The 18,874-nt window shown below is 31.7% G+C and overlaps 5 protein-coding genes across 8 annotated transcripts; all 5 read left to right on the top strand.

The window, feature by feature from the left end:
- The first annotated feature begins 6 nt into the window (after positions 1-6).
- On the top strand, positions 7-2,660 carry LOC113366505 (probable ATP-dependent RNA helicase DDX5). The gene is made up of 3 exons (XM_026608117.1): positions 7-454; positions 532-653; positions 1,884-2,660. Exons 1-3 carry the CDS (start codon positions 18-20, stop codon positions 2,456-2,458), a joined length of 1,134 nt encoding a protein of 377 aa, XP_026463902.1. The 5' UTR covers positions 7-17; the 3' UTR covers positions 2,459-2,660.
- A 488-nt stretch (positions 2,661-3,148) lies between these two features.
- On the top strand, positions 3,149-8,115 carry LOC113366076 (probable ATP-dependent RNA helicase DDX17). Of its 2 annotated transcripts, XM_026607628.1 has the most exons (8): positions 3,149-3,275; positions 3,487-3,821; positions 3,894-4,189; positions 4,262-4,704; positions 4,781-4,842; positions 4,921-4,980; positions 6,651-6,983; positions 8,033-8,115. In XM_026607628.1, the coding sequence occupies exons 1-7, from the start codon at positions 3,259-3,261 to the stop codon at positions 6,758-6,760; spliced, it is 1,323 nt and encodes a 440-aa protein (XP_026463413.1). In that variant the 5' UTR covers positions 3,149-3,258; the 3' UTR covers positions 6,761-6,983; positions 8,033-8,115. The 2 variants fall into 2 exon arrangements, with proteins under 2 accessions (XP_026463413.1, XP_026463414.1); XM_026607629.1 differs by lacking the exons at positions 6,651-6,983; positions 8,033-8,115 and having other exon boundaries at positions 4,921-4,988.
- Positions 8,115-10,652, top strand: LOC113366078 (the record flags this gene model as incomplete). Its single annotated transcript, XM_026607632.1, is given in 2 exon segments — positions 8,115-8,269; positions 9,340-10,652. Coding segments are annotated over 2 exon segments (480 nt in total). The 5' UTR covers positions 8,115-8,254.
- On the top strand, positions 9,807-10,645 carry LOC113367884 (extensin-like). The gene is made up of 2 exons (XM_026609460.1): positions 9,807-10,536; positions 10,605-10,645. Exons 1-2 carry the CDS (start codon positions 9,807-9,809, stop codon positions 10,643-10,645), a joined length of 771 nt encoding a protein of 256 aa, XP_026465245.1.
- Positions 10,653-12,086: 1,434 nt separating the features above from the next.
- LOC113366073 (DEAD-box ATP-dependent RNA helicase 20-like) lies at positions 12,087-17,361 on the top strand. 3 transcript variants are annotated; one of them, XM_026607625.1, is made up of 9 exons: positions 12,087-12,205; positions 12,365-12,453; positions 12,724-13,322; positions 13,514-14,305; positions 14,451-14,609; positions 14,766-15,062; positions 15,184-15,294; positions 15,375-15,638; positions 16,776-17,361. In XM_026607625.1, the coding sequence occupies exons 2-9, from the start codon at positions 12,413-12,415 to the stop codon at positions 16,937-16,939; spliced, it is 2,427 nt and encodes an 808-aa protein (XP_026463410.1). In that variant the 5' UTR covers positions 12,087-12,205; positions 12,365-12,412; the 3' UTR covers positions 16,940-17,361. The 3 variants fall into 3 exon arrangements, with proteins under 3 accessions (XP_026463410.1, XP_026463411.1, XP_026463409.1); XM_026607626.1 differs by having other exon boundaries at positions 13,511-14,305; positions 14,844-15,062; XM_026607624.1 differs by having other exon boundaries at positions 13,511-14,305.
- Positions 17,362-18,874: the final 1,513 nt, after the last annotated feature.

The raw sequence follows: 18,874 nt of genomic DNA, 5'->3' as shown, positions 1-18,874 counted from the left end.
TACAACGTGGCTGTGAAATGGTGATTGCTACACCAGGTCGTTTAATAGATTTCTTAGATAAAGGCACCTTAAATTTGAAACGTTGCACCTATCTAGTACTTGATGAAGCTGATAGAATGCTAGATTTAGGCTTTGAGCCTCAAATACGCAAAATCATGAGCCATATTAGACCGGATAGACAAGTCCTTATGTGGTCAGCAACTTGGCCTAATGACGTTCAAAAACTAGCCAAGGATTTCCTGCAGAAGTTTACACATTTGAATGTCGGTTCTTTAGAACTATCAGCAAATCATAATATTGTACAAATTGTTGATGTTTGTGCTGAGCATGAGAAGGATTTAAAGCTGAAGACATTGTTGAGGGAAATTTCATTGGAGAAAGAAAACAAGACCATCATTTTTGTGAAGACTAAGAAGAAGGTTGATGAGATCACTAAAGCCATTATGAAACAAGGGTAATAATAATAATAACAAATAAATAAATAAAAAAGTTATGAAAACTAAATATTAAATTCTATGTCCATTTCCCTAGATTGTTTGCTGCCAGTATCCATGGTGGTAAAAGCCAACAAGATCGCGATCATGTTCTATCAGCCTTCCGTTGCGGCCGCAATAAGATTTTAGTGGCAACTGATGTTGCTGCTAGGGGTCTCGGTAAATATGGTTGAATTTGATAAAAAACAACGAATTGACATTATCTTTATCAGAAGTATCAAGGTCTAGTACAAAGTTACACTCGATGATAACTGTAATTTGTTATGGTATCAAGTTTTGTTGGTGGTCAGTCCTTTAATTAACATTTTGTCGACTCGATGACTATGATACAAGCAAAAATTGTATAATTGATTAATAATAAATAATTGACTGTTGTATGTTCTCAGGTCAGACCGCTTATCTTAAAATGCTTGGTGAGTTTTTATATTGTTTTTAAGAAACAATTTAGGATTAGTAGTCTGACGTTTTACAAGTTTAATTCTAAAATTTTTTACCTACATTTGTATCATTTCATCATCGTTTTAAGGTTTACTAACAAATTTTATTTTTATATAAGCTGTTTATGGTAACGGCTTGTACTGAAAGCTCTATGCTTTAAGAATCTAAATATGAACTTGTGAACATTATAAAGAATCACTGTAAATCTGATAAATGGAATTAATTATGTACATGTCAATTATTGTAAGTATTTGAGTATTTGAGTTCATTTTGTAACATTTTTTTAACACACTTATAGTTTTTATACTTAAAATTTGCATGCACATTATTTTCCTACTGTTTATTTTATTATATTTTAACTTGTAACCTTTGTGTGTTCATATTGAGTATTTGATTCTGAAATTGAGCTCTCATGATTGCATGAGTTTAATCATGTTATCTAAAATTAAATGAAATACACAATATAATGTGTATTTTTTAAATATTATATTAATTATCTGACTGACCAATTATTTTCTAGCTCGTTTCAGAAGGCAACTGTTGTCAACTCTATAATAAATTTTAAATAAATTTATTTTATAAATGGAGACATTATCAGTGGTCTACAGAAACAGGTTGATGAGTGTATTGTACGTGACTTCAGAATATTTCATTTCATTTAATTAGTGAAACTGATTTTAGTTATTTAAATTTATATATTTTGTGGTTATTAAGTTATGGATATAGGAAATAGTTTTATTATTATTTTAAACATAAAATTATCTTCAAGAAATTCTTGGTAGGTTTGGAAAATTTTATGTGTGCAGGTAAGTAATGAGTCTTTAAATATTGTAAAATGATGGAACTATTTTTGAGCCAGATAGCGCATAGTGTTGAATACATTTTATTTATAATTTTTAATCATTTAATTTACTATTATTTAATATTCACATTCTATGTGTGTGTTTACAGATGTAGAAGATGTAAAGTTTGTGATAAACTTTGATTTTCCAAACTCATCAGAAAATTACATTCATCGCATCGGACGCACAGGCAGGAATAAGCAAAGTGGAACTTCCTATGCCTTTTTCACTCAACAAAATGCAAGACATGCTAAGGAATTAATTGATGTTTTGCAAGAAGCTAGACAAGTAGTGAATCCAAAGCTTAGTGAAATGGCTCGCAAGACGTTTGGCAAAGATTCAAAGTATAAAGCAAAGAATAATACACACATATACAACGAAGCTCCAACCAACAATGGTTATAGTGCTAGGACTTATAACAATGTAGCACCAACTGCTAATAATTATAACAATTATGGTAATAGTAATTTTGGGAGCAATATGACAAATGGTACAGTTGCAACTGCCAATACAGCCAGGCCGATTGGTTTGCTGGGCTATGAAACTACTGAGAAAAATCAGTATTCAGTGCCTCCGCCTAGTTTCCAGCAACAGCAGCAGCAGCAGCAACCACAATATCAACAATCTCATTATCAACAACCGCAAAACCAACATCAATCTTACCAATACCAAGGGTATTATTAGAATAAAATTGGACAGGGAAAATTTGTTTCATATCATCTCATTTTTCATTAACACACTAGCATCTCATTTTATTACATGACCAAAAATAAACTAATATAATCTGCATGTATACGTGACACGATTAGGAAATTTTAATGTGTGCAAGATATAATTTATCTTGCCATAAATGTATTATCTCAAATTATGTGATATAGATTTGAAACACTGGAGATTATATGCAATATAATCAATATTTAATATATAATTATATTATGTAATTAGTATTTTATCTTTGAATGAAATTTTTATTTTGAACTTTGTGCTTGGGGCACATTAATAGAATCTCAATATTTGTTAATTATTATTGAGAGTGTATCTACTATGAATAAAGTTAATTTTAAAAATATATGGTAAATGTTTTGTGAATGTTTTGATAAAGCACAATTAGTATGAAAATATTTAATATAAAAGTGTTATGGAACCTAAATTTACTAAAACTAATTTTAATTGAATTATAATATAGATTTATAGATATATTATAATTGGGAGAAGATTTGAATCTTTAATTAAATTGAATAATTGTCATTTTGTATTATATTGTATTTGAAAAACAACGGATAATTTTGAGCTGTCAAATTTGCGATTTTGTTCATCTGGCAACACGCCGGCGCCATCTTTCTTTTAACAAAAAAATGAACATCGGTAGTATATTAAATTTATAACTAAATAATTCTAATTCATTATTTATTATTAGTTTAAATAAATATTTGTGATGTAAATGTAAGTTGTTAATGAAAGTTTAGTGATAAATTAACTGCATAATGACCATGAGTAGAAGGTGAGTGATTAATAATAAATTTGACGTTTGGGTTGAGCGTCGTTTTTGCTTCATATATAATTAATATCCAAGTTTTTTTTTTTAAATATTCACAATGAAATCAATTTTGATACTGCAATACAGTTTTAGCTTCAACCTTTACAAGCTACATTTAATTCAATAAAATATTACCTATAGTTTGTTCATCTATTTCAATTATCCTTTCTCACAGAGATAGGAGCCGCGACCGAGACCGCAGAAGGGACCGCAGCAGATCTCGTGAACGTTATGGGGGTGCTGGTACTAGAAAAACCGGCAATCCTGGTGCATGCCTTCGAAAACCAAAGTGGGACCTTTCCCGGCTGGAGCCCTTCAAAAAAGATTTTTACACTCCACATCCAAATGTCAAAAATCGATCAGAATCAGAAATAGAACAATGGAGATTAGATAAAGATATTACATTAAAAGGAAGGGACATTCCTGCTCCTGTTTTAACTTTTGACGAAGCTAATTTTCCTGAATATGTTATGTCGGAAATTGACAAAGTTGGATTTGATAAACCAACAGGTAATAAATTGCTAACATCTTAAACAACATGCATCATTTATATATTGTTATATTTTTATTACATATTTTTAGCTATACAAGCCCAAGGATGGCCAATTGCTTTGAGTGGCCGGGACATGGTAGGAATAGCTAAAACAGGATCCGGCAAAACTTTATCATATACTTTACCAGCAATAGTGCACATAAACCATCAACCAAAATTACAAAGAGGAGATGGACCAATTGCTTTAATTTTGGCTCCTACAAGAGAATTGGCACAACAAATCCAACAAGTTGCAACAGATTTTGGTAGAAGTTCTCACATAAGAAACACTTGTATATTTGGGGGGGCTCCTAAGGGACCTCAGGCTGCTGATTTAATGGATGGGGTAAATACATACTGTGTAAAAACCTAGGGTTCATATTTGCCATTTTCTTAACATTTCTATTATTTTTTATAGGTTGAAATTGTCATCGCCACTCCTGGCCGACTCTTGGATTTTTTGGAAACCAATCGTACTAACCTGAAAAGATGCACTTACCTTGTACTAGACGAAGCCGACAGAATGTTGGACATGGGCTTTGAGCCTCAAATTCGTAAAATTATTGAACAAATAAGGCCAGACCGACAAACTCTCATGTGGAGTGCTACTTGGCCTAAGGAAGTAATGAATTTGGCCCAAGAGTTCCTCAGAGACTACACACAAATCAACGTTGGTTCTTTGCAACTGGCAGCTAACCATAATATATTGCAAATTATTGATGTTTGTCAGGAATATGAAAAGGAAACTAAACTTAGTACTTTACTTAAGGAGATCATGGCTGAGAAAGAGAATAAGACTATAATTTTTATTGAGACTAAAAGAAGGGTTGATGATATTACGAGGAAAATGAAACGTGACGGGTGTGTGGAAATGATTATTTAACTTTATTTGGTCCTGGAGGATTGTAAATTAATAAATTATGTGTTTTTGTTATAGATGGCCCGCTGTGTGTATACATGGTGATAAGTCACAAAATGAAAGGGATTGGGTATTACAAGGTATGTATTATAGTTTTACATTAAATTTTTTCATTGTGTAAATATATATATAAATATAATTGTTTATTTCTTTTATAGACTTTAGATCTGGCAAAGCACCTGTGTTAGTGGCAACTGATGTTGCAGCTCGAGGATTAGGTAAGTAAAAGTTTTATTCTAATTTAAATCTTCAAATTCTTTTGATTTGATTGTTACTTAATTATTTTTAATTTTTATAAATAGTACTTCATATATGTGTTATTTGAAATATTATAAACATTATTTTTTGTAATGACAAATAATTTTAAGGTGCTTATTTATTAAATGTCTACTCGCAAGACAGTTCATAGTAATTTGTTAATAGTATATTGTAAAGTTTATATTTGTCTATGACAGATTTATTTACTTTTACTGCTTTTTGTAAGTTTTTTTAAATTTAGTCAGTCTTTTTTTGGTTTTCAACATTAGGGTATCTATTGAAAAATATATATAGAAATTCGAATTTACTAAATTGTGTAATGGCAACCTGACAATTTTTATTCAAAGGGTTTTGTTTGCTATTTTAAGGGTGCATTTCTGTTTTATTGTCATTTATAAAAGCCATTCTTTATTAGAATGTGTTTATTTTATAATGAATTTAAAAGTAAAAGGGGGAAATCAGAGAATTTTTAAAAGGTTTAATTTTGAGCAAATAAATTCTTAGGAGATTTGGTGAGCATTTATGCCACCAACTTGATTATATAACTGTGTCAAAATTATGTCCACAATACTTTTTAACATGTGTTGTGACTGCACCAAATGTATGTTTTTTTATTTAGTACTTTGATAAGAGATTTCTATCGGGTTTTTTAAATACTTTAAAATTTAAAGTATTTTAAAGCAATGCTATTCGAATTCTTTTGAATACGATTAGAACTTTGTATTGCGGCATATATTTCTTTATTTACGTTTATAAATTAGAATAATTATCATATTCAAATATTTATTTCATTGTTCATATATAAAAATAATAGTTTTTATATGAAAACTTTAAATATTTGCAGCAAATAGAATTTTGACTAGTTATGTAAATTATGGGTTACCCACAAATATTGTTACCTTTTTAAATATATACAAAGTTTAGTTTCAAATTTGTTATGATGATCATTAAGTCAGTGGTTTCCAACTTGTGGGGCTGATTAGTTTTGCAAGCCGATCAGCCTTTCTTTAGAATTAGCTGTTAAGTTTCGTGCGATTTTGAAAAATTAAATACCAGATTCATTCTTCATAAAGATTGTCCGGCCAGATTTTTTTATAATTAATTGTTGAATTTAAAGTTTTTGACGATTTTATTGCAAGTTTGTACGGAGGTAGAGTTCGTGGTCTAAACGAATATATTTGTTGGTTGAAAATTAAATAATAGTAAAATTTAGAACACACTTATAGACATTTTAAGTCTGTTTGATTTAAAAATCGTATTGATTAGTTCTTAGAGAAAACGGAAAGGTTATTCAAAATAAACTGTTGAGAATTTTATCTAAATATTTGATAAGCAATTAACGCAAAATACCACTTACAACTAGTATAATGGTTATATATTTATATAATTAATTATGTGGGTCATTGAAAAATTATAATATCAGGTGAGTATTTGTGGAATTAGATTAAGGAACGAAACATTTTTTTTGTTGGAAACCACCGACTTATGTTAATTTAATACACAATTATGTTCAAAGAAATATGGAAATTAATGCAATATCATTTAGATATCTGTTATTTAAGTTTCCTGATCCTTTTTATTTGTTCTTTACCACTGTAAGCGCAACCTCGTCTGGTTTTTCTGTTTGCAGAGGCACAACCTCGGGCGAGCTATTTGAATCGCATTGACCAAATGAGAAACGAATTTTATATAAGCATAAGTGTGAGGCACCGCCAATTGTCTGTGTCAGTCAGTCAGTAGTTGTTAAAAGTGGCTCCTACTACTGCCTCTTCTTCTTCCGTCTACAAGTGACTGGAATCGTGTACGTGTACGTGTGCCCCCTTATGCTAGACTGAATAAAATTTGTCGAATGCATTTTGGTCAAAAAGATTCGTTCGCTGCCTCTGTGTGCCTCGACAGAACGGATAATGTTTGTCTGTGCAGTGTGCACGACTACTGCTAACTGTCGTGCCCCCATGCCATCGTAAGAGACACATCTAGTTATATAGACACACACTTAAAACTGCTACACAGGATAGTAATAATAATGGAAACATTTAAAATTTAGAGAATCATCTTGTGCGATGGTGATCTTATTTCTTTTTGTGCAGGTCAATTTTTTATTTTAACCCTTTTGCAAGAGTGTCGTCCATGGACGACACCTAGTGCATCGAGTTTTGCTTCAATATTTATCACTTCTTCAAGTACGTTCTTGATGATATTGATTGAAAAGCCTTATTCTTCTAATCTCTTGGCGAAAGGGTTAAATAGGTTTTACACAAATCTTAATTGAATTTATCAGTTTTTTTGACAATAACATTGTCCAATGTTAATTAACATTGAAATGAGATCAACATCGCATGAAACATTTAAATCCCCATATTCTCAATCATGACAAATTAATATTTTTGATGTCAGCTATCATTTAAGTGATATTTGTTTTTTTTTTGAGAATATGCTTACATCAATTATAATATTAATACATTTAAAAATTATGTAGTTACTAACAAAGATTGTACTTTTAACATAGAATATATAATATATATAATAATAAGATTTAATATATATTTTTATATAACAAACGAAAGTTTACAATCATTTTTTTGAAATATTTATTTATTACTGAATTCTTTATTCGATACCTTAAACTATTTTAAACATATAAAAGCGTCAGTTATATATTTTAAATAGTTATTTTTATATAATACTTATTTAATCTACTAACATATTTTTTTTCATATACTAATATATAATATTGGATTATTGAAAATCTTATTGTTAGGTTGTTTGGTGTAAATTACTTATGTCAAGGATTGTCAATATTGTCCTTATTTTTTTTCTTATTAAGCACAAGGGTTATATAATTAATTAAAGCGATTTCAAAAATTTATGCATGGCAAATACGGTTTACTTATACAAATGTCAAAACTGAAGAAACAGAAAAAAAATTATGCCATGACTATATTTGTGAAATTGCGTAATTTATTATTCTATGTCATATATTAACATATATAATTTTTAATCGATCTTTAGATGTGGAAGATGTTAAATTTGTGATAAACTTTGACTATCCAAACAACTCGGAGGATTACGTTCATCGTATAGGCAGAACAGGAAGATCGAATAGGACCGGTACAGCTTATACTTTTTTCACTCCTGCGAATTCTAATAAAGCTGCTGATTTAGTGGCAGTTCTGCGCGAGGCCAACCAGGTCGTCAATCCCAAATTACAAGACATGGCTGATATGGGATCAAATGGCCGACATAGACGTAAGTTGTTAGATCTGTTATATTATATTATTAACCTCCCGTAGGGCAAGTTATAGTAATCGCAAAAAAATCAAAAATGAAAATGTTTATATATCTTTACGTTTCAAAACCTTCTCAAAACATTTTGGAATACCTTAGAAAAAATGGATGTATGTGTGCGTGTGTGTGTGTGTGTGCGGATACAAATTTTCGTCGACGATTTCGGGAACACGGATGAAGCGATTTGAATAATTCAAAAAACATTCGATTCGTACTGATAAGGAGACGTGCTGGTAGGCGAAGGCAGGTTTTCAAATAGATTATTATAAATATTGTAACATTGTCTAATATTTATAATAATTATTTAAACTGAATTGCGAATTTAAAATTATTTGTTTAAGTTATATTAGAACTTTAGTCAGAATAAAAATAAAATCTGAATTATTTTCGATATACAAAATAAACTAAAAAAAAAAACCCAAAATCAATACACACACACATCTATTTTTTCTGAGGTATGCCAAAATGTTCAGAAACCTTCAAAACGTCGAGAAATGTAAAAATTTTCAATTCCGATTTTCGGCCCATTACAATAACTTACCCTACGGGAAGTTAAAAAAAAAGCCATTAAGCGGTCAAAAATAATCATTAGACATATGCACATCAAATTATTAGATATTTTTATAGAGATTTTAACAATAAGTATGAATTTTGTTTACATTCCTATGGGTTCCGTACCGATGTTTATCCGTTAGACGGCTTACGCGCTTCGATATATCGTCTCTATGCAGTTAAAGCAATACGATTGCTTTGAAAAAAAGTTCAGAATTTCCAAAATATTTCAAAATAAATTTTTCTTCTAAAAAATCTTTTTTTGTCAAAAAAAGTAAATTTTTATCAAAAATTTATAGTTTCTCAAAAATCCAATTTGTTCAGAGTAAATTTGTTTCAAAAATGTTAATCCTTTAAAAAAATATATATTTTTGGTACGGGAAGTTTCAGCAATTGGCCTTAAGGCACGATGCCATGCGCACCTCTAGTTTCTAAATTTGAATCGATAATTTACACATCCTTATTTTGATCCGTTCCAGATCGTGGCCGTGGCAATAGAGGTCGAGGAGGCGGCGGCGGCGGTGGCAATGGAGGCGCTCGTTCCCGCTCCCGGTCGCGTTCCAGGTCTCGCTCCCGCAACCGCGACAGGCGGCAGCGTTCGCGCTCTCGCAATCGCTCCAGAGATCGATCTAGGGATCGCTCACGCGACCGCCGCCGTCGCAGAAGATCGCGCACCAGGTCCAGGTCGCGTGACCGCAGGACTCGCAAAAACGTCGAACGAAGGCGCAAGACCAGGAGTAGGTCTAGATCAAAGTCGAAATCCAAAACTAATTCGCAATCGAGGTCGAGATCGAGATCTAGATCCAGGTCCAGATCCAGATCGAGGTCCAGGTCGATTTCAAGGTCAAGATCGCGCGACAGGCAAACAACAGGCAAGTCAACAGAGCACACTAGTCAGCCGCAATCAGCGGTTACCTCTGGTGTCGCAACAACATCAACAATAACGATGAGCAATGATAAGTCGGTGGCTCAGAACCATCGACAACAACAATCAGCGCATCCGCCGTCGACCATGTCCAATTTCAATGACTTACAGCAACAACATCATCAACAACAACAAAAACAATCAAATTACGCTACGGCACGACAGTCACAGCAGACTCAACAACCACTCTCAACTTCTAGTAACGGACAAACTAGCAGCAGCATATACAATCAGAGTACAAATCGACCTCAAGCACCACCACAGAAACCTCCACTTCCAATGTATAATCCAAATGTATCCCAAACACAACCGCCACCACCTAGTAATCATAATACATATACACCTCAACCACCAACGAGTAGTCATCATAGTTATGCACCACAACCGCCTCAGGCGAGTAACCATAATGCTTACACAACACAATCAAGTATGGCAGCTCAACCACCACTGCCAAACACAATGTACAATCCTCCTCCACCTCAGCCACCACTTCCCAGTAATCACATGTACAATCAAAATATGTATCAGCAAAGCATGAATTCTCAACAACAAGCATCTTCATACCAAGCAAATGGTGGTAATATGTATGACACTCGACAGTACCAGCAGACTAAACCAATGCAACAACAACCTCCTTTACCGCCAAACAGTCACATGCCTCCGCCTCCTCCTACGAATCACATGCCTCCTTTGCCTTCTATGCCTCCTCCACCGCCGCCACCTAACGGCGAACCTCCAAGGATGGTTGCAGGTCATGCACATCCGTCGCAGGCGCCGCAGGGTCCACCGGCTCCGCAATATTATCCTCCTCCGTCACAGGCGGCGATGATGATGAACCCAAATATGCCGCCGATAAATAGCAGCGGCGGCAATCGGTACAATAACGGTCCGCCGATGATGGGTGCTGCGCCACCTACGATGGGAGGAGGACCTCCTCCTCCTCGGTTTCGACAGGCATTCCATGGGCCTCCAAGAGCTGGAGGACCACCACCACCTCAGCCGTATTACAATGGAGGCGGTGGCAATTACGGTGGCGGAATGAGGTTCAGGGGAAACCATCCGCCACCACCGCCTAGACATAACTTTGGTGGTTACTGAAAATGGGAGATACTGCTAAACATACATACTCTGCTTGACTTGTTAGCGATAGTTAGTTTTGTGTAATATGAAGTGTATATATGTATAATTTTTTTTTAAGAAAATTTATCTTATAATTGATTGTGTCTGTTATTGCCAAGAATAATTTTATTTATTAGGTACATTAATAAATATTAAATCTCAAACTTGTATTAATTAGTTTTTATTTTAAAAAATTCAAAACAAAAACAAATCAATAGCAAATAATAATAGTCTAATTATAATTTTAAATTAATTCATATATATTGATTTGAATTATCTATTTTAGGGAATGGATATATAATCGGAAAGTCTTATTGGTCTGTTGGAACAAGATGATTGATGCAAGTTGTGTAATTGTGAAGAATCTGATGTTTTTTTTTTCATTTTGGATAATAAAATAGGATTATGATTTTATTTGCAAGGCTTTTAATTAGTTTAATTGTTTTGCAATATTAATTTACTTATGAATCAATGACATGATTTTACCTAAAACCGTAAAAGGTCTATTGTGATACGAACATTTTATCATACTCATAAAAATAGTTTAATAAGAATATTAGTAGGAAAGATTAAAATACGTTGATTTATTTTATTTCAGGATCACCAAATGATATTCTTAATAAAAATTTGTAATTATAATATCATTCTTTTTGCTTATCAGTACTTTTGGATAATAAAGTAGGATTATGATTTTATTTGCAAGGCTTTTAATTAGTTTAATTGTTTTGTAATATTAATTTACTTATGAATTAATAACATGATTTTACTAAAACCGTAAAAGGTCTATTGTGACATGAAAATTTTAGCATACTCTTATAAAAATAGTTCAATAAGAATATAGTAGGAAAAATTAAAATATGTTAATGATTTTATTTCAGGATCATCAAAGGACATTAAAAATTTGTAATTATAATATCATTCTTTTTGCTTAGCAGTAATTCATCACAAAATCAAATACTAAACAGTTTTTTCTATAAAATTATAATAGAGTATTTGAAATTTATTATTATTGTGTTTGTGTGTTAATAATGTTTGGTTTTATCAAAGAGTTAATATTTATGAAATTTGTGGTGCTAAACGATGTGAATCTTATATTTGAATTTCGCGAAATTGTTCGATTTTTCCTCGTTCGGTTGGCACCTGTGCGGCTGTCGCTGGCGCACGAGCGCACCGATTGTTTCCCTAGATGGACGCTGCCCAGTGCTGCCAGTACGAGTAGGTTGCGGGCTCCGGGTCGCTGTTCGCCATTGCTGTCTGTTCTGCCATTATCGTTTTGTTCGGCGGTCCGGTTTATTAACAAGGTAATTAAATCTGCTGCACAATCAACTTGTTTATTACTTTCAGACGTCGTTTGTTTATTATTCATTTATCTCATGTCTTTACTTTGTGTTTCTCATCGTTTATTGTCACATTCGAGTGCTGGGCTCTGACAATCTAATGAGTTCCTCTTGTCTTTATAGGTCTTATTGATATTTGACATTCGAACTGGCAACAAAAAAGTTATAAAAATGCAATACAATAGTGTGTATAATAATCAGAACAATCATATGTAAGTATGATTTTTTTTATTTTTATTTCATTTTTTTTATCGACACCTTTCGTCCGCCATTTTTTCAAGAATCTCATTGATGTCATCTTTTTTGTTTTTACGCAATACATCAACATACATACGGCTCGAACAAACAAAATGGTTTTGACATCTTTAAAAAAACACTGGTATAATATAAATTAATAAAATTTAATGGGTATCGCAATTCGGAGCAGATGTGGGAAGTACAAGGGAGGTCTTTGAAAGTCAACTTAAAATTTTTCGTTTAAGGTACAGACCACGTCCTGACTGCAACGAACAATACGGTAAGCAGACAAACTGCTGGACTCCACAGATGCCAAACGATTTTGGAGGTCCTAAAATGGATTACAGTAACAAAGATTTCGGTGGACCGAAAAGTTATACCAATAAAAGTCAGACGTTTATGGCTGGGTTAAAAAATGATTTTGGTGGACCCAAATTGCAGAGTATGAAAGCAAAAAATCCAGGTGAAAGTCTCAAAAAACCAGATTGGAGTCAAGCCAACATGCAGCCGTTTAGGAAGAACTTCTATGTACCACATGCAAAGAATAAAGACAGGACCAAGGAGGAAGTAGACAGATACAGGGAGGAGAAAGAAATCACAGTTAATGGCAATGATGTACCGAATCCAAATCAAGAGTTTGATGAAGGCAATTTCCCAGAATATATCATGAGGGAGATTCGAAAACAGAGTTTTGCTGAACCCACTGCGATACAGTCACAAGGGTGGCCAATTGCTTTGAGTGGACGGGATATGGTAGGAATTGCACAAACTGGTTCTGGAAAGACACTGGCCTACATGCTGCCCGCCGCTGTGCACATCAGCAACCAAGAACGTCTTCAGAGAGGTAATATTCATTTAAAATTAATTTCAATTTGAAATAGTATTGAATGTCATTTTGATTTTTATATATTTGAACAAGTGTACATTTGAGCTTGCAAAATTTAGATTTTTTTGCATCATATATATTTTGGTAATATTTCAATATATTATCAATATCATTTTTGTGAATGAGGTTTTGTATTTTTCTTTAAGGAGATGGCCCCATTGCATTGGTACTTGCCCCCACTCGAGAATTAGCTCAACAAATTCAAACTGTTGCTCGTGACTTTGGTGCTTCAAATTCAATTCGCAACACTTGTATTTTTGGAGGATCTCCCAAAGGACCTCAAGCACGCGATTTGGAAAGAGGTGTTGAAATTGTCATAGCCACACCAGGTCGACTGATTGATTTCTTAGAGCGTGGAACCACAAATTTAAGAAGGTGTACTTATCTGGTGCTTGATGAAGCTGATAGAATGTTAGATATGGGTTTTGAACCTCAAATTCGTAAAATCATTGAGCAAATCAGGCCAGACAGACAAGTTTTGATGTGGTCTGCAACTTGGCCAAAAGAAGTTCAAGCTTTGGCAGAAGACTTCCTAAATGACTACATACAAATTAACATCGGTTCACTGAATCTTGCTGCTAATCACAACATCAGACAGATAATTGAGATCTGTGAAGAGTCTCAGAAAGAACAAAAATTGTCCAATTTGTTAAGAGAAATTATGACAGAACGTACAAACAAGATTATAATTTTTGTTGAAACCAAAAAGAAAGTAGATGATATAACAAAAACAATTAAAAGGGAGGGATATGCTGCAATTTGTATTCATGGTGATAAGTCACAAGGCGAGCGGGATCATGTGTTGAATGAATTCAGATGTGGAAAGTCTTCAATATTGGTCGCTACAGATGTTGCTGCTAGAGGTTTGGATGTAGAAGATGTGAAGTATGTTTTGAACTACGATTATCCCAATTCATCTGAGGATTACATCCATAGAATTGGTGAGTTATATTATTAATAGTCACATCTTCTTTTATTGATTTACTATAGAAACTATCTTCTGAATTGAATCCAAATATTTATTTTAACATTCGGAATAATTGTATTGTAAGCAAATTTATTTTAATCTTTTTTGTTTTTAAATAGGTCGTACAGGTCGTTGTGATCAATCAGGAACTGCTTACACCTTCTTCACTCCTGGTAACAGCAGACAAGCTCGTGAGTTGGTAGCTGTTCTTGAAGAGGCAGGACAAAGTGTACCTCCAACACTCATGGAAATGGCCCGCACATCATTCAATGGAAAAGGTTAGTGCCTAAAGCCACCATCAAAATTTTTTTTACTTTTTTAGTTACTATTTCAGTTAGTGACTTTTTTAGTCACTATTTATTACTATTCCAAAGATTAAAATTCTTTATTCATAACTTAGTCCAATAGACTGGTTTTGTGGTTTTGTTTTCCAGGTTCTTCAAACCAAACAAAATCTAACTTTCACAAAAGGCAATTGCCACAATCGCAAACAAATAATTTTAATTCGCCAGGGCGCAACCGATGGCAGCAGAATAATAACCGTAACAAGGACAATGGAGCCATGATGATGGGAAAACCGATGAACAACCAGTGGATCAATCCAAGTCATCAGGAGTATCAACCCATGAGACCGGGAAGTGGTGCACCCAGGTTCAATAATCCAATGGGAAACCACATGCGCAATCCACACAACGGAGGAGGAATGGAGCATAATGGATATCAACCAAGAAGTAATAATAATAGTAAAATATCATTTTCTAAAAAAAATTGCAAAATCTTGTAGACTACATCTAGTGAAAAATGAATTTAAAATCTGGATGAATGTTAAATTATACTTAATTTTTTTTTTAGATAATGGTTATCAGAAGAGCTATCACAACCAAAACATGAATGGAGCCGGTGGTTACCAGAGTAATGGTTACCAAAGCAATGGCTATCAAAATAATGGACCAAGAAATTATGGTAAGTCCAAACAAATGCTCAATATTATTAACATCCTTGTTCCAAGTATTTCTCTCTAATATTTCTTTTTTTTTCTCTAGGAAATCGTGGTTATAATCCATCAGGAGGACCAAACCCACGCTACAACCGTAACCAATCAAATGGCCAATCAAATTCCCAATTTGTAGCCAATGGTGGTGCTTCAGTTCCTCAGGGCCATGCCAGTCCACAGCCTGCAGCAGGCATGTATGGTATGCTAGCACCCGCTCCTGGCGTCGGAGCTCATCATGGACATCATGCTTATGTTATGGGTGCTCCCGGAGCTCCAGGTGCTGGAAGTGATGCAGGAATTCAGAGCATATTAAGTAAGCATTGTAATCGACTTATGTGTTGAGAAAAGAGCATGACACTTTTTTTTCTTCTATAAATTTGAGACTTTTTTTTATACAAATTTAAGACTGTTTTGTTTTAATATAAATTCAAGACGTTTTTTTTTATATAAATTCAACACTTTTTTAATATAAATTCAACACGTTTTTTATATAAAAATTCAACACGTTTTTTTTATATAAAAATTCAACACGTTATTTTTATATAAAAATTCAACACGTTTTTTTTTATATAAAAATTCAACACGTTTTTTTTAATATAAAATTCAACACGTTTTTTTTATATAAAAATTCAACACGTTTTTTTATATAAAAATTCAACACGTTTTTTTATATAAAAATTCAACACGTTTTTTTTTATATAAATTCAACACGTTTTTTTTTATATATAAATTCAACACGTTTTTTTTTATATATAAATTCAACACGTTTTTTTTTATATAAATTCAACGTTTTTTTTAATATATAAATTCAACACGGTTTTTTTATATAAATTCAACACGTTTTTTTTATATAAATTCAACACGTTTTTTTATACAAATCCAAGACTTTATTTTTAATATAAATTCAAGACTTTATTTTTAATATAAATTCAAGACTTTATTTTTAATATAAATTCAAGACTTTATTTTTAATATAAATTCAAGACTTTATTTTTAATATAAATTCAAGACTTTATTTTTAATATAAATTCAAGACTTTATTTTTAATATAAATTCAAGACTTTATTTTTAATATAAATTCAAGACTTTATTTTTAATATAAATTCAAGACTTTATTTTTAATATAAATTCAAGACTTTATTTTTAATATAAATTCAAGACTTTTTTTTTAATATAAATTCGACTTTTTTTTTTTAATATAAATTCGACTTTTTTTTTTTAATATAAATTCAAGACTTTTTTTTTTTAATATAAATTCAAGACTTTTTTTTTAATATAAATTCAAGACTGTTTTTTTTTTTTAATATAAATTCAAGACTGTTTTTTTTTTTTAATATAAATTCAAGACTGTTTTTTTTTTTAATATAAATTCAAGGCTGTTTATTATATTTCCATAATTTTCTTGTCCAAGAAGAATATTAAAAGCAATCTTTTACCTTTTACCTTCCAGGCAACAAATTCTTCCAGACCGGTCGCGGTGCTCAGAGCAATCCCTGTGCCTTCCAATCAATGGCACCTCCATCAGTACCATACGGTCAATTTGCTCCTGTCCAGCAAGCGGCCTATTACCACCAGTACACGGCTGCCCCCCCAACGGCCGCAGTTCAACAATAAGCAAGACAATTTGCTTATTTCACAAACAAGATAAGTGAAATAGTACTATAGAAAAACTAACAGCTAATTAATTGATGACTTGACAGTAAAATGGTTATTCCTGGTGACATTTACTTTACAAGCGGTAATTTTAATAAAAAAAAACAAGGGCAGTTGCTGGTTGAATGAAACTGAAAATTATAATTAACATTAAATATCTTGATGAGATTTCATAAAAGTCATCGAAATTTAAATTAAAGAAATTTGGAAGTTGATAATTATTTCTATCCAAGACAGAAGGCGGCAAATGGTGGTCCATCTGTGTGCCCCCAACCTACAACCTAAATTAAGTTTATATGTAATTTTTTGGAAATCTTTTCTAGTGTTTAGTGATGTTATTTGTTCGTTATCAATAAAACATTGCAACAAAATCGTACCAAAGGCGCACGATTTCAGTTTGTCAATGTCGATCGTTTCAGTTCAATTTAATAGTTTTCATTCTACTTATGTCATCGTGCGCTTTTATTGAGTTGTGTTTAGTCATCAAACGAAATTAGATTTATTTTTAGTTAGGACTGTCATTTTTTCAAGAACTTATTTTCACATTCCGACATTCTTTTTGCAAAATCTCCAACTGTAGCTGTTTATCATATTGAACAGAAGGAGGACGGCTTGATTTATTATCTTTTTCGAAAATCGAGCGTCGTCTTTGAATAATTACGTATTTGTGTTTAATTTTTGGTTTTGATACAGATTTCTTAGTGTGTAAGGGTATATATATTATAAATATGAAATTCAAAACTTATTGTATATGTGTAGAAATTTAGTTTGTGTGTTGTATGCTGTTGAAATGCACGAAACTAATAGAAGGTGTAAAACGAGTAATGTTTTCATACATATAGCAGATAAATAATAATTTATTCAAATGTTTCTACAATAATCTGCTGCGTACGATTATTATAATTTTAGATCTAAGATTTTTCTTTTAAATCCTTTCCAAAAGAAAAAAACAGTTTTTAATCGCTAACTGTATTTGTGGTAGTCGAAAGCTTATCATTGCTAAGTTGAAGGTGAGATATTTTATATGTATACCGCGCGAATGCTGTGTATAAGGGGGATTTTTTGGGATAAGGGGCTTGAGGGGTAACACCACAGTAACAGACTCGAAGAGTTATTGAGCATTAAATGAAAAATTCGACAAGTTTAAATATTTTTAACTTGTAATATTTTTTAACAATTGTAACAGTCTTGAATTTATATTAAAAAAAAAACAGTCTTGAATTTATATTAAAAAAAAAAGTCTTGAATTTATATTAGAAAAAAAAAGTCTTGAATTTATATTAGAAAAAAGTGTTGAATTTATATTAAAAAAAAAGTCTTGAATTTATATTAAAAAAAAAACAGTCTTGAATTTATATTAAAAAAAAAACAGTCTTGAATTTATATTAGAAAAAAAAGTGTTGAATTTATATTAAAAAAAAAAAACAGTCTTGAATTTATATTAAAAAAAAAGTCTTGAATTTATATTAGAAAAAAAAAGTCTTGAATTTATATTAAAAAAAAAAACAGTCTTGAATTTATATTAAAAAAAAAAAAACAGTCTTGAATTTATATTAGAAAAAAAGTCTTGAATTTATATTAGAAAAAAAAACAGTCTTGAATTTATATTAGAAAAAAAACAGTGTTGAATTTATATTAAAAAAAAACAGTCTTGAATTTATATTAAAAAAAAACAGTCTTGAATTTATATTAAAAAAAAAAACAGTGTAATATTTTTAACCATGCCTTGTTATACTTTTTTTTTCTTGCCAATAGTTTTATACTAGAGCATCCTTATTTTGGCTGTTAAAACCATGTTTGTCCTCCAAAATTTTCACAATGTAAAATATTAATCTGATCATCTAAAATAGTCTCTAATTAGATTTTGACTTTATAAATTGATATAAATGCTTAATA

The sequence above is a fragment of the Ctenocephalides felis genome, unplaced genomic scaffold, assembly GCF_003426905.1.
Source record: "Ctenocephalides felis isolate EL2017-DRISC unplaced genomic scaffold, ASM342690v1 CF-g0.4_SCAFFOLD_01170, whole genome shotgun sequence".
In the NCBI taxonomy this organism is placed as follows: domain Eukaryota; kingdom Metazoa; phylum Arthropoda; class Insecta; order Siphonaptera; family Pulicidae; genus Ctenocephalides; species Ctenocephalides felis.
This window is presented reverse-complemented; position numbering and strand designations above follow the sequence as displayed.